This window comes from Gopherus evgoodei, chromosome 17 (genome assembly GCF_007399415.2).
Source record: "Gopherus evgoodei ecotype Sinaloan lineage chromosome 17, rGopEvg1_v1.p, whole genome shotgun sequence".
In the NCBI taxonomy this organism is placed as follows: domain Eukaryota; kingdom Metazoa; phylum Chordata; order Testudines; family Testudinidae; genus Gopherus; species Gopherus evgoodei.
The window spans coordinates 17,049,334-17,063,979 of record NC_044338.1 but is presented as its reverse complement, the minus strand read 5'-3'; the positions used below and the strand labels follow the sequence as shown (position 1 = coordinate 17,063,979).

Sequence of the window (14,646 nt, the reverse complement as noted above, 5' to 3'; positions counted from 1 at the left end):
TTCCATGAGAGGAGAGAAGGGAGCAAGTTGCTAACAGCTCGAATGGGGCAGACATGAGTCTGGCAAGAACCAGGTTAAGGTCCCATGTTGGGGTAGGGCGGCGTACTTGGGGGTAGAGGCACTCTAGGCCCTTCAGGAATCTAGACACTATTGGGTGAGAGAATACTGAGCGGCCATTCTCCCTTGAGTGGAAGGTAGAGATGGCTGCCAAATGGACCCTCAGAATGATACCGCTAGGCCCTGTTTGAGCAACCAGAGGTAATCCAAGATGTTGGGAATGGAGACCTCAGTGGGAAGGAAGTTCCGCTCCACACATCAGCACGTGAAATGCTTCCACTTGGCCAAATATGTTGCTCTAGGGGAAGGCTTCCTGCTACCCAGGAACACCTGCTGCACTGGGGCAGAGCAATGCAGCTCAGACTGGGTCAGTCACTCAGGAGCCATGCTGTGAGGTGGAGGGACTGAAGGTCCGGGTGATGCAGTTTGCCATGGTCCTGAGTGATCACGTCCAGGTGAAGAGGCAGGGGGACAGGGTCGGCTAATGATGGTCTAGCAACATGGTCTACCAGTGTTGCCGAGGCCACGCTGGAGCTACCATGATTAAGCGGGCTTTGTCCCTGCGTACTTTCAGTAGGACCCTGTGAATGAGCGGAAATGGTGGAAAGGCGTAGAGCAGGTGCATCGTCCATGGTATAAGGAAGGCGTCCGCCACTGAACCAGGTGAGAGGCCTTGAAAGGAGCAGAACATCTGGCATTTCCTGTTCCAGCAGGACGCAAAGTGGTCTATCTGGGGAAACCCCCGCCTCCGGAAGAGCGAAAGAGCAACATCCGGGCAAAGTGACCATTCGTGGGAAAGGAAGGATCTGCTGAGGCGATCCGCCAGTGTGTTCCGAACTCCCGGGAGAAAGGATGTGATGATGTGTATAGAGTGGGCTATGCAAAAGTCTCAGAGTCGTAAGGCCTCTTGACACAGGGGCGAAGACCTCTTGCCACCCTGCTTGTTTAAATAGTGCATGGCCGTTGTGTTGTCGGTGAATACTGACACACAACGGCCCTGTAAGTGCTGTTGGAATGTCTGGCAAGCGAGGCAGACCGTTCTCAGCTCCTGGATGTTCATGTGCAGGGTCAGCTCTTGAGATGACTAAAGGCCCTGGGTGCGAAGGTGCCCAAGGTGATCCCCCCAATCCAGGGATGATGCGTCCGTTGTCAGGGATGCCGGGGCGGATGGAACGAGAGCCCTGCACACACCATGGAAGGATCCAGCCACCACTCTAAGGAGTCTAGGATGGTTGGGGGAATGGTGACAACCATGTCCATAGGATCCCTGGCTGGTCGGTATGTGAGTTGAGCCACAACTGGAGGGGCCGGAGGTGCAGTCTGACGTATTTTGTTACGAACGTACAGGCCGCCATGTGACCCAGAAGAGCGAGGCAAGTGTGTACCGAAGTAAACGGCGACGCTCGCAGCCTCTGGATGATGGCTACCATAGTCTGGAATCGTGGCAGTGGTAGACAGGCTCTGGCAAGAGTGGAGTCCAGGGTGGCGCCAATAAATTCTATCCTCTGAGTACGGATCAGTCGATTTTTCCACATTGATCATTAGACCTAGATGTAGGAAAAGGTCCTTGGCAATGCGGACGTGACTGAGGACTTGCGCATTGGAGGTCCCTCGGATGAGCCAGTCTAGATACGGAAACATGTGTATCAGACTGCGGTGGAGGTGGGCGGCGACTATAGCCATACATTTGGTGAATATTCTTGAGGCTGTAGAGAGACCGAACGGTAGGACTGCGGACTGAAAATGCTGGTGGTTGGCCATGAACCGGAGGAACCTCCTGTGAGGCGGGAAGATGGCTATGTGGAAGTAGGCATCTTTCATGTCAATGGCAGCATACCAGTCTCCAAGATCCAGGGATGGGATAATGGTCCCCAGGGATACCATACGGAACTTCAACTTTATCATGTATCTGTTGAGTTCCTGCAGATCGAGGATAGGTCTGAGACCTCCCTTTGCCTTCGGGATTAGGAAGTAGTGGGAGTAAAACCCCTTGCCCTGCTCGTGCTCCGGTACCTCCTCTATGGCTCCTTTGGCAAGGAGCGTTTGCACCTCCTGTATGAAGAGTTGCTCGTAAGAGGGGTCCCTGAAGAGGGACGAGGGAGGGGAGTGGAAGGGGGGGTTGAAATAAATTGGAGGTGGTATCCAAATTCCAGTGTGCATAAGACCCAGCGATCTGATGTTAGCTGGGACCAAGCAGGGAGGAAAAAGGAAAAAAAAAAAAGAGGGGATGGATCCTTTAAAGAAACTGGAACAACGCCCTCGGGTACACCTTCAAAAGGAAGGCTTTGGCCCCAAGGAAGGCTTGGAGGAGCTTTGGTTTTGGCCCCTTGGGTTGCCTGATTGCCTTCAGCGACCAGTTCTGCCTTGCCGTCTGGTGAAATCTTGCCTCTGCCGGGGCTGAGGGTAAGGGCTGTGAGGTTGGGGCCGGAAGGGCCTGCGCCGAGTCACCGGCATGTGCATACCTAACAAGCCCATAATGACCCTGTTGTCTTTTAGGTTCTGCAGCCTAGGGTCAGTTGTATCCAAGAACAGCCCTTGGCCCTCAAATGGAAGATCCTGGATAGTGTGTTGAAGCTCTAGGGAGAGGCCGGAGACCTGCAGCCACGAGATACAATGCATAGTCACGCCAGAGGCTAGAGTCCTGGTGGCTGAGTCCACGGCGTCCAGGGAATCCTGGAGGGAAGTTCTTGCCACCTTCTTTCCTTCATCAAGGATTGCCGAGAATTCCTGTCATGCTTCCTGTAGAAGCAACTCCTTCAATTTGTCCACTGCTGCCCAAGTGTTATAACTATAGCGGCTAAGAAGGGCTTGCTGATTCATCATGCGCAGTTGGAGTGCCTCTGCGGAATAGACTTTGCGCCCTAGCAAGTCCATGCGTCACACATCCTTTGATTTAGGGGCTCGAGCCTGCTGGCCATGGTGCTCCCTCTCGTTAATGGACTGGACAACAAGGGAGCAAGGAGGAGGGTGGACATAGAGATATTCATAGCACTTGGAGGGCACCATGTATTTACACTCTACACCTCGTGCAGCAGGTGGGACAGAGGCCAGAGATTGCCAGATTGTAGTGGCATTGGCCTGTATGGTCTTAATGAAGGGAAGAGCCACTCTAGTGGGGGCATCTTATGACAAAATGTCCACCACTGGGTCCTGTACCTCCGGGACCTCCTCAGCCTGCAAGTTCATATTTTGTGCAACATGCCTGAGGAGGTCCTGGTGGGCCCTGAGGTCAATTGGTGGAGGGCTGATTGATGAGGCTCCAGCTACAGCCTTGTCAGGGGAGGATGAAGAGGAGAGACCTGAAACAAGCGGGTCTGATGAGGGCTCTGCCTGGCGGATACTTTGTCTCCCTGGGGAGCTTGGAGTCCTGAGGCTGCGTCAACCCTTCCTCCATAGGAGGAGGAGGAGGAGGGCAGGTGATCGTGGCTTCTGGCACCCTGTGTTCCGAGGTGGCCGAGCATAATGGACCTGGGTGAGAGCCTTGGGCCTGATGGTATGCCCAAGGCGTCCAGAAACCCCACTGCTGCGGTCCATGATCTTGAGGCTGGGGCTCATGGAATAATGCAGCAAGCACGTCCGTGTCTGGGGCATATGCACTATCCGCCTGAGAAGACACGGACGGGTGTTGGGATGGCCATCGAGGAGCCGAGCGAGGCTGGTATGAATCCTTCTCTCGTCGCTGGATATCTCCTCGGTGCCAGGGATTGGTACTGGGAATCATATCAGCGCTGAGACTGAGACCTGCAACCAGCGCGGTGCCGGGAGGTCGACCAGGACCTCGAATGTCTGCGGCGGGACCGGCTACGAGATTCTCGGTGCTGGAAGCAGTGCCTAGAGCCGGAGCGGTACCAAGAGTACCGGGCAGGACGAGAGGTGGATCTGTGCCGCGAGTACGATCGGTACCGCCTAGGTGAGCGGTGCTGTGACTGTGAGTGGTGTCTAGACCAGGACCTTCCATGGGACTGCGAGTGGTGCCAGGACCTGGATCGAGATCGGTGCCAGCTTGCCGATTCCAGTGAAGGAGGTCTCATAGCGGCTGGCTTGCCTCTGGAATGCAGAACGCGCACCAGTGGTGCTGGGGGTTGAGGCAGGGCAGACTCAGTCATCGCGATAAGGTCCCTGGCTGAGGAGAATGTCTCTGGTGTGGAGGGGACTTAAGCTCAACCACAGGCCTCGGCAGGGAGCTCTCAAGGGCCTGACTCAACGGCCCTTGCGGGACTGGAGTCGACGGTACCACAGTCGTTGGTGCCACAGCAGAAGTAGGTGCCGAGTGATCCAAACAAGTCTGCGTCGAAGGTGTGGAGGAAGCTGAGAGCCTCCAATGAGGTCCCTGCGCTGGAGAAGGCTGGTGCCGAAGTGTCTTGGCGAAGCCGGCATGGTCCAGTGCCGGAGGAGCGCTGTCAGTGCTTGGTGCCAAGGACGGGGGGTGTTCAGGGCTGCTTCCATAAGGAGACTCTTCAAGCAAAAGTCCCTCTCCTTTTTTGTCTGCAGCTTAAAGGCCTTGCAAACGCGGCACTTGTCAGAGATGTGTGATTCCTCGAGGCACTTTAGGCAAGAGTCGTGGGGATTGCTCATGGGCATCGACTTTTTACAGGCCGAGCACGGTTTAAACCCCAGTGAACCGGGCATGGGCCTCGGCACTGGGGAAGGGCTAATGCCCAAGCCCCGCTAAACTGTATACACTATCTAATAACTATAAACCTAATTACACTATAGACTAAGTCAACTATATACAACAAGAGATCAAACGAACAAGGAGAAGCTAGGGAAGTGGAGGACAGCTAAGCTGCGCTGCACTGTTCCAACAACCGACATGGGTGGTAAGAAGGAACCGAGGAGCGGTCAGGTCAGCAGGGGTATATATCCAGCACCATGGCGACGCCAGTCCAGGGGGCAACCCTGCCGACCCACCGGAGTTGCTAGGGTAAAAATCTTCCGACGAGCGTGCACGCGTGGCGGGCACACCTAACTGGAATGGATATGAGCTATCACTCGAAGAAGAAGTTAAGAGTTCAGGCATTCTGAAACCAACAGCTAAAAACAGGAAGCCCTCCCAATTAGAGTAGTGTATAGCAGCTTCCAAGACTGGTTTTTTATTATGTACTAGTAAACACTATGCTCAACTAGCCTATTTTTAACTGAATTTCAGCATCTCTAAACATGGACTAATGACAGGCATTATTGGGAGAGAAGAGTTAACCCATCACTGCAGGATGCAATGCCATGGGAACAGAGTACAATTGTCTCTACACCATAATGTCATCACCACTCTAGCATTCCAGATTTTCATCAATGGGGGTGGGAGGGGACAGGACAGACTCACTTAACTTCTTACCCATTTGTTTCTATGGTTCACTTTTGCCCCATGGGTTGCCAGGAAGAGAGCAGCTGCCTCATTTCCTGCTCCAGCTGCTCTCTGCAATAAGCAGTTTCCTAAAAAGGTAATACGAAAGTGCATGCAGAGTTAAAGTACTATCCATTGATTTATTATAATTTGAAACATCCCTAGTATCCTTCCTCACGAGATTTACAACTCAAAAGACCAGTAGCAGAGATGCTGCTTATTGAAGGATAGGCATGTCTGATCAGCCCCTTCAACATTACATTTCTGTTTTCAAGCTGTCATCACAGAATAAGCTACACATTTTGGAAAGGAAGGGAAGACAACTCCAGGCCTTTAACAGCATGGAATATTCTTGACTTCACAGAAAGTCTCAGGATTTCCCACCCATTCTATAAGCCTCCCTCACCTCCTCGTGATAGCATCTGTAATTCTCATCAGGGAGAGGATATATAAAATTTTGAAAGGAACTCATTTAGCCACTTATGTTTTAAGTTATTTTAGCTTACATGTGCAGCTATGAGTCAGAGTGCTAGACAATATATAGTAGGGTTCAGAGTCACTTTCAGACCAAGTCTATCCTATTAAGGTAACAAAAATAGGACTAGTGGCAGTACAGACCTCAGTAGAAAACACAAAAAACAAGACCACCACACAAACCACCCCCACCCCCCTTACTTTGCAGCAAGATGCCATAGATAAATTCATGGAGGATAGGTCCATCAATGGCTATTACCCAGGAATGGTGTCCCTAGCCTCCGTTTGCCAGAACCTGGGAATGAACAACGGGAGGAGTCAGTTGATTACCCATTGTGTTCATTCCTTCTGGGGCACCTGGCAATGGCCATTGTCAGAAGACAGGATAGTGGGCTAGATGGACCTTTGATCTGACCCAGAAGGGCCATAGTGTTATTAAAATGAGCTTTTATGCCAGTTTCTATATTTATTTGTGACCTTGTCATGCAAGCCTTTTGCCTAAGTATCAATACAAACCTCTATTTTACCTGTTACTGTGTCAGGGGCATCTGTATTGCTGCCTCGCTGGATTAGTCTTGCTGCAAAGCTATTCTCATCAAAGGAGGTTCCATTTACAACAGGTACATCATCAAAAGGGTTTATGGACAGGTCAGAAGACACTTTGATATACTGAACTGCAAGCCACAGAGCTGTGCTTCCCTCATGATCCTTCAATTCTAAGTCTAATCTAACAAATAAAAAATGTTAGGTTTTTAGATAGCCCCTTATATGTACCTCTTAAAAAATCCTGCACCAAGGAATACCTTCCAAGAATCTGATAAGCAAGACTCCATTAAAAAGTATCACCATTACATAGTTCTATAAACACAACTGCTAAGGTCTTACTAAGACTACTATTGCTTAGATCTGTATTTATAGGCCTTTAAACCCAATGGTGAAGTTAAACTGCACTAGGGAAGAAAACTGAGGCTATAGTGAAGTCTGTCTTATGACCACTCTAAGATAGGTTTCTATTGGAGATATAGCACTAAAAAAAAAAAAAAAACTCAGTTGTAAATTCTATACAAGTGTACATATACATTTTAGCTAAAGCACGCACAAAGGGATTGCTCTCCCTAAGGCATCTTAAGTGCCCTATTCATCTCCCCAGGAGGTTAATGGGATTCACTCCCCATGGAGTTGAACTGGACCTAAGAAGTATTTCAGATTAGCTATTTCAAGAGCCTGATAATTGTTCATCCATCTTGCAATTCTAGTTCAGAGTAGTACTGCTTTATTTCACCTACCCCAAAGATACTGCTGTGCACTTCACTTCCTTGAAAAGTAGGGTAGCATGGAGGTGGGGGGAGAGCTCTTTTGCCTCATCTATACCAAGCCAGAAGACCAGCTTCCTCAGCAACACAAGTTTCCATTTGAAACTCTGTATGCAATAGCTAGCACTTACATAGCTCTTCATCAGTAGACCTCCATAATGCTTTCCAAAATGAGGTCAGTAACAATATCCCCATTTTTACAACTGGGAGATATGGAGGCAAAAAAAAAAAAAAAAAAGAAAAAGAAAAAGAAAAAAAAGGGTGAAGCAACTTGCCCAAGATCACCCAGCAGCAAAGCCAGAAATAGAACCAAGGTGATATAGGTCACACTACCTCATGCAGACTTACACAAGTTTGCATCCACAGAATCTAGTAGCTGAGGAATGCTGAGTGGCTAGGACTATTGTTTAACAAGAAAAACTAGCTTACAGCTATACATTCCTCTCCACTGTATGATGTGGTTTGGAATATCCTATTCAAACTTTTAAAAAAGCGCGAGACTTACTGTTTGCACTGGAGAAGTTGACTGAATACAGGATCATTCCTAACAACAATTGATGCATGTAATGGGGTCCTGCAGAGAGAGTCAATTACAATTAGCAAGTAGTTGCAAGCTAGTGAAAGACATTTTTCTGACATCAAGATTTCATTTCACATTCCTAGACAAATTCAGACTCGGGTCAGACTTTGAAAGTCAGTGGGCAGGTGGTGGAGGAGCAAAGTCAAAGGCCAAGTACAAATCTGTCTCAACAAAAAAATACATAAATAAAAAGGGACACCAGAAGCTTTTTTGGATTGGTGGAGACCTGAGCAGTTTAGCTTGAGGTAAATCTTAGGCAGTACCCTAAAGATTTAAACTTCTCCTAGTGGTAAATCTGGGTACTTCAGACTGTTACCTTTAGTCCATTTCCCAGTACTCAGATCTAGCAGTCTTGCACATTCCACAGCCTACTACTGTTCTTCGATATGATCTTTGTTACTCTACCAAAAAACAGTGATACAACAAAAGCTTCAAAGTGTTTTTGTATATGGGACTCAAAAAGTATGGCTGTGCTTAGAGTACCCAGCAAAAACTGTATTTGTCATCTTAGCTTGCTGTCCAGGGGATCCCAACAACTTTTGGGACAACTGTTTGCTGTGTTGTCTCACCTCTTATTTCCATTGCTTAACTATATACTGCTGATCAGTAAAGTGTACAATTGTTCTCCATGTATTTCACCAGCTGGTTCCCTCCTTCACCTTACTTCCAAGGCATTGTCTTCAGTTCACTAATGCCCGACAGAAGAATGCCATTTACTAAAATATCACTGTCTGTAAGTAAGATGAAGGTATTTGCAAGTCTCCCATTGAAATAATCTAGCTTGATTTTTTTGGTTTGAGTCATCTTTGTCTATTCCCATGAAGGTACAGAGACTTCTGAGTAAGTTGCAGCACCTTGATTAGATAGAAGTGGTAGCAGTGTCTAGCTCTGGTAACCAATATATTCACCTTCCTTTGCAGTCTTGCATGTTTGGATTGGCTCCAGCCTGTAAGAGGGACTCTGCAATCTGTGCCATCTCTGACATCACGTCTGGCAAGTGCTTCTTGGGGCTGTACGATGCAACAAGGTGTAAAGGAGTCTCCTGGTCTCCCAGTGTAGCAGCATTCACACGGGCACCATTTTTAATGAGAAAATTGGCAGAAAACTTATCTCCTTTTGGGATGTGCAAAAGAAAGAGATTACACATCTGATTAAGATTTGTTATATGCTCTACATAAGCTATTTTCAGTAGATTGTGATCCACATTAGCTCCATAGGCATCATGAAATGTATTCTTATACAAGTGTTTCTAGATATTAAGTTCCTCCCTGCTAGAAGCCAACAGCTACAATGTACACCATAAAGCTTATGTCAGGCTAGCCCCTCCAAAAGATACATTTCCCCCTTATTAACAGGCTTCCTTAGAAAACCTTTAAATAGCAAATACTGGCTAACTAAAAACACTGTTTGAGCTAGGATGGAAGTACTCGGCCAAAACGTTTTGAAGCATACTGGATTGAGTTCCTTAGTCCCTATGCCAAAACTGTAGCTTTTCAGCTAGAGAAAAGGGTGGTCCTCCCTGTTGTCCTGCCATGGGACTAGATCCTTTATGGAGTCATAGGACAATAGCAACAGATAGAAGCTTGTTTACACAAGTTAAAGCTGGTTATATAAAGGTAGTAGGAAAGTCTCATTCTAGCTATTCTTAAGCTTTTCAGAGTAAGTCTGTATAACAGAGGCTATATATGTCAAACTTCCCTCTAGTTCAGAAGCTATCAGCCTGGGTGACATCAACAGATGTCAGGGGTCACAACCATCATGTTACTAAACAAGGAGGCTGAGTATGTGGAACAACTCAAGCCATTGCTCTAGTTACGTTTTAGAAGATATTTACACTGTCAAGTGCCTACAGAAATCAGGGCCTATCATGGTAGGTACTGTACATCAACATTTTAAGAGACATTTCCTGCCCCTCAAAGGCTCTAAAATCTACCCAGACAAGCCAGAAAAAAAAAATAGTATTATCTCCATTTTACAGCAAGATTAAGTAACTTTCTACAAATCAGACCATTTGTGGGAGACCTGGGAATTGACTCATAAATGCTAGGTCCCAGTCCAGTGCCTTCAAGTCATCCCTCCTTCCCCTACCATGCCTGGTTAAGTACCAGAATTAACTTCCATGAGTTACTTGTCTTTGGAAGTGCAACCTTTGAGACTGCAGAGGAAAAAATTAGAAGGCCTCCCAGTTCACAGGTAACAGTTTTGATATGGCAGTGAATCATACATTCATTATCAGCATGCAGCTTTGTATGCTCTTTCTATAGTTAGAGTCCCATAAAAAAAAAAAAGTGTAATTTCAGGAATATGGAGAACTTCCCTCAGTCAGGAGAAATTAGGCCGATTCTGGAAGTACTGTAAAATCAGGTAATTGGTTTGACTCTACATTCTGCCCGCCCCCCCCCCCCCCGAATACAACTGAGATGTCAAACAGGGTGCTATAGTAATACAAATAAAACAGTAACTACTTGATTGAATCTTCAAGTACCAAGATGCAGTTACTGGCAAGATTTGAAAGATGAGTTTCAAAGTAACTGACAAGAAAATACAACTTAAGCCCTTAAACATCAATAGTAAAATTAAGAAGTTTGACAGTGGTGACGCCCTTCTGGGTTATCCTTCTGCAAGGTTTTCGTGGTTTTATTAAATGTAACCTTCCCACATGTAGAGCCAGTTCCTAGAAGGCACAGCCTTGGCAGCGGGAGTCGAGGGTAATCAGCTCCCTTCCAAGTCATGCTTAGTATTTCCTAGGATTATGCCCACCCCCCCACCCCAGCCTGTACCCTACTGGTGTAGTTAGTATGACTACCTGCAATTAACCTAAGGCTAACGAAGGAAGTTTGCTTGGCATTTTGAGCTCCTAAACTACTTCAGATGTAAATAAGCTGTTTGTATGAATACTGAGAAACATCCCTCTGAGAAGCATTAATTTATTGTTCATGAAGTGGGCGTGCAAGCAGCAACAGCACCCTTCTACTGCAGCCAAAAAGAGCAAAGAAATAATGCCTACAAGAAAAGGCTAAACATACAGTGAGGCCACTAGGGTTTATACCAGAGACTCATGCAGCTCTATCTGGTAAGGCAAGAAGGTGTTTCTCAGTTCTTAAGCCTCCTGAGCATTACTGCCATGGCAACCATTTCCTATTGGGGTCAGTGAATCTCATATGTACCTGCTTTCCTTCTTTTGTGTTGATGGAAACTCTCTTGAGCTGCTAAGTACAGTCACTGACTTACATACCAATAAATGTTTTATTGCCCACTGGAACTTGGTAGGTAGATGACTGTGTAAGTGACTGACTTTTCTCCATTAACTGTCATAAAAGATAGGGTCTTCCTCCGACCAGCTGATAGGGTGAGAAACTTGTCTCCCTATTAACTCACTCACTACTGTAGAAATAGCTACTACACACCTTGCAATCCTGAAGGAAAGAGAGAGGGAAGAGCAATTCTCTTCTCACCCCCTTGTACATATCTGTATGAGCTACTGAGGTTTTAGCCAGTCTAAACGACTTACTAGGTACTCAGTGTCACTCCGTTAAATGGAACTAGTATTCAAACATCCATGTTCTCAATCTCCTTCCCCCCAAAATAATTTATTCACCTTTGACTAGGACAACACTAAAGTAGTTCATGAGAGAAACTAGCAGTTTCATTTCAGTTGCCAACTCAGCAAGCTAGCATTTACCTCCAAAAAGAAACCTTTTCACAAAGCTTAATGCTGTCATTTTTATTCATGTTAATATATTTAGATAAACCTAAACCTGAGGCTTCTGTCTCCTTTTGCCAAGGAATTTTTGAAACTAACATTGAGTCATTGGCAGAAGATATTATTAGGATATACTTACTACTGGAAAAAGTTGCAAAAGCAAGTTATTCTATACTGTAATGGTAACATTTGTATTCAATATCCTTACCTCTTCGGATGGCTTTGTGTAACAGACTCCAGCCTCTCTTGTCCACCATATCCACATCAGCTTTGTAATTGACTAGTGTTGTTGCAATACTTTCCAATCTTCGAGAGAGGGCTAAATCTAAAGCAAGGTCTCCATTGTGATCCAGTTCATTGAGCTTCCCAGGCAGCTACCCCAAAAGAGACCACAATTTAGTGGGCTGACAAATATATGCAAGCGAGCACTCAACCAATATGCAACTTAAAGTTGCATATTGGTTAACTATGACCTACTATTAAAGGAAAGTTTCAATGGTATTACTATAGCTAATTAAATCTCTTTAGAGACTTGTCTTACATACAGAGTAAACAAAGGGACTATATCTTGAGACCGAATTCAAATACACCCGAGAGCAAGTTCTCTAACTGGAAAGCTGATTCTGAAGTTTGTTTTGAAACAATGAATTAGTTGGGAAATTTGGTCTTCAATGTTTATGAGAAGGCAAAATCTGTCTATCAGGAATTCTCTACTGGTCAGAGTTGTGTAAGCGGAGATACTGAAATAGATTTTCAACATCTCTCAAGTCATACATTTATATTGAATTTGAATCAGATAAGGAAACTACTGTTTTTTGTAACTTCAAAAAAGAGACTTAGTATGTTATTTCTTCAGATGTAGTTGTTTCAAAGAACGTGGCAAAAGTACAATAGAAAGCAACTGAGCGAGCAATTAACTAAAAAAAGGTGACATCACCACCACACAGTCCTAATGGCAAGAAAAATACAAGTTATATTACTGTGTAAAGGATATTAAAGGTATTGGATTTATACTGGTTTTGTCCATGGATGTAATTTCAGTAACTGCAGCTGAAATGCTTGAAATCATACCAGACAAGCCATACTCCATCATCCTCATTCCTATTAATACATTTTTATACAACACTTGGCAAACATTAACTAGTGAATTCAGTACCTTTTGAGAGGTAGCTAAACATTATGTACTTTCTAAAAGTCTCAATATGTTCCTTTTCTTTAACTTCTGATTTCCTTCACAGTATGTCACTCTCCAGCCCTACATTTGTCAGCCTATTGAGTAAGTCAAATTGACAGTTAAAGTGCCCAAACACATAACTAGCATCAAAGTAAAGAAAAATGTGTCTAGTTCACTCAGATATAGTAAAGCTCACCATACCTGTGAATCCATTTCAATAAGATACAGGAAAACAACATCTTCTCTCTCCACTTTAATAGCTTTATGCAAAGGATATTCAGTCTTGGATTTGAACATTTTATACAATAACTGAGCACTCATACTGCTGAAGTCTTCTTTCCGCAAGTCATCCTGTGAGTAACAAGAAGAAATCAAAGAAATTGGCATGTTTCCATATCAATACTTGTACTTCTTGTTCCTATCAAGTGGAGTTTTGGTTGTTTGCCCTTCAGTGAAGTAATGTTGCAATATGGAACATTTAAGATAATGGATTCAAAGGCTCCATTTGGCTCTGCTTTGGACATGTGCAAGACATGTACAAAGGGCCCACAGGAACTGTCCTAGCAGATTTCTTCCATCCAGTGATAAATGTCAACTATTAGCTCTAATCAAAATTGCTTAAGTTTTCATATTTACGAAAGGCACCCCAAAAAAATGCATTTTTACATCCTCCTCAGGAGAGATAAAGGGCACTTCATAAAAAAGGACATACCAAAAGGTATTACAGATTGAACTAGTAAGAGAGTTTTACAGTTGTTAGAGACCTTCCTCCAAGAAGTTTGTCTGCTTAAAACAGCCTTTGCACACCTGTTTAGTACAGCACAGTTCGATACTCAACACTTCCCAAATACTCCCACAATTGTAGAAGCAACGAGTGTTTTAAAGAAGATACAGAAAAGGAGTGATATTTGTTATTTAATATTTGGAGAAAGCGTATACCCCAAACTCTAAATACTGTAATACCAGAAGGGTCTTTCTAGTAACTGGGACTATTCTAAAGACAGGTCCATTGACAATGAAGAATGATGGCTTTCATGGAGAGGTTTGGATCCTGTCCTCAGGATTTATGAGCAAGTCTATTTACTTGAAAGTAAAGGTGAACAGTTCACTTTTGGAAAGTAATAGTGAGCTGCCCAGTGTGTTCTAGGATGAATCAAGAGCCTCCCTGAAGTTCAGACGACAGTAGGTATCAAGAGTTCCTCTTTATTGTTTCTAGCCCATAAATGCTGCCAAAAGCTACACTGTGTGGTTAAACACAAAAGCCTTCAGCATCTCAGGTAGTGAAGATAATCTTCTGCAAAAAAAGTAGACACCATTGATGGTATTTTTGGACAGAAGATAAAATCCAAATCAATTTGATTTCCAGAAGTACAGTAACATTCAGTGCAAGTCTTATAAATCCGAAACATAGGAGCCTGCTGTTAGCAAAAAGACTCCCAGTTACGAACAATCCTTTATCACTTGCCTAGACAAAGTTTCATGACCTGCCCTTGGAAAGAAAAAAAGTTTGGATATCAAAAATGCAAGATTTCCCATTACTCTTGTGTTGGAAAAGAAATTGGAAGCTAAGTAAGTAGCTTTTTATGGCTTCGCTACTACTTCTGATGGTAATTTTAAGAAAGGAAATCTGTTTGTGTAAAAGCAAGAATCCCAAACTGTCCACAGTCCAGTGATGGACAAACTTCAGACTGTTCAAAATTAGCAATACTGATAGCTGTCTGAACTAGTGGGACCCATTAAACTTGGCTGAAAACTGAAATGGCTTTCTAGCAAGATTCAATAGCTAACTTCTTGCCATAAATCAGTTTCAGTGTTTTGGCACTTTTGATCCCAAAAGGAAACAGACACAGGAAGATGAAAAATTTAAAGAATGGTTTGAGTTGCTTTCTACAAATGGGCAAGCTTTCAGGGAAAAAGATAGGTTGAAAAACAAAGGCATGAAGAAGGTCCCATCTCCTTTCTTCCCCTTCTTCCCCACAAGGTATGCCTGTTCCAGGAAGG

At 44.8% G+C, this 14,646-nt stretch overlaps 1 protein-coding gene across 3 annotated transcripts in view; it reads right to left on the bottom strand.

Moving 5' to 3' along the window:
- Positions 1-14,646, bottom strand: part of ANKFY1 (ankyrin repeat and FYVE domain containing 1) — a 62,555-nt gene that overhangs the window by 23,070 nt on the left and 24,839 nt on the right. For all 3 annotated transcript variants that reach the window (XM_030536346.1, XM_030536348.1, XM_030536347.1), the window contains exons 6-11: positions 12,847-12,996; positions 11,680-11,845; positions 8,677-8,881; positions 7,694-7,762; positions 6,403-6,602; positions 5,393-5,490 (exon numbers count right to left, since the gene is read on the bottom strand). In XM_030536346.1, coding sequence (XP_030392206.1) covers positions 5,393-5,490; positions 6,403-6,602; positions 7,694-7,762; positions 8,677-8,881; positions 11,680-11,845; positions 12,847-12,996 — 888 coding nt within the window. The remainder of the gene's footprint in view (positions 1-5,392; positions 5,491-6,402; positions 6,603-7,693; positions 7,763-8,676; positions 8,882-11,679; positions 11,846-12,846; positions 12,997-14,646) is intronic.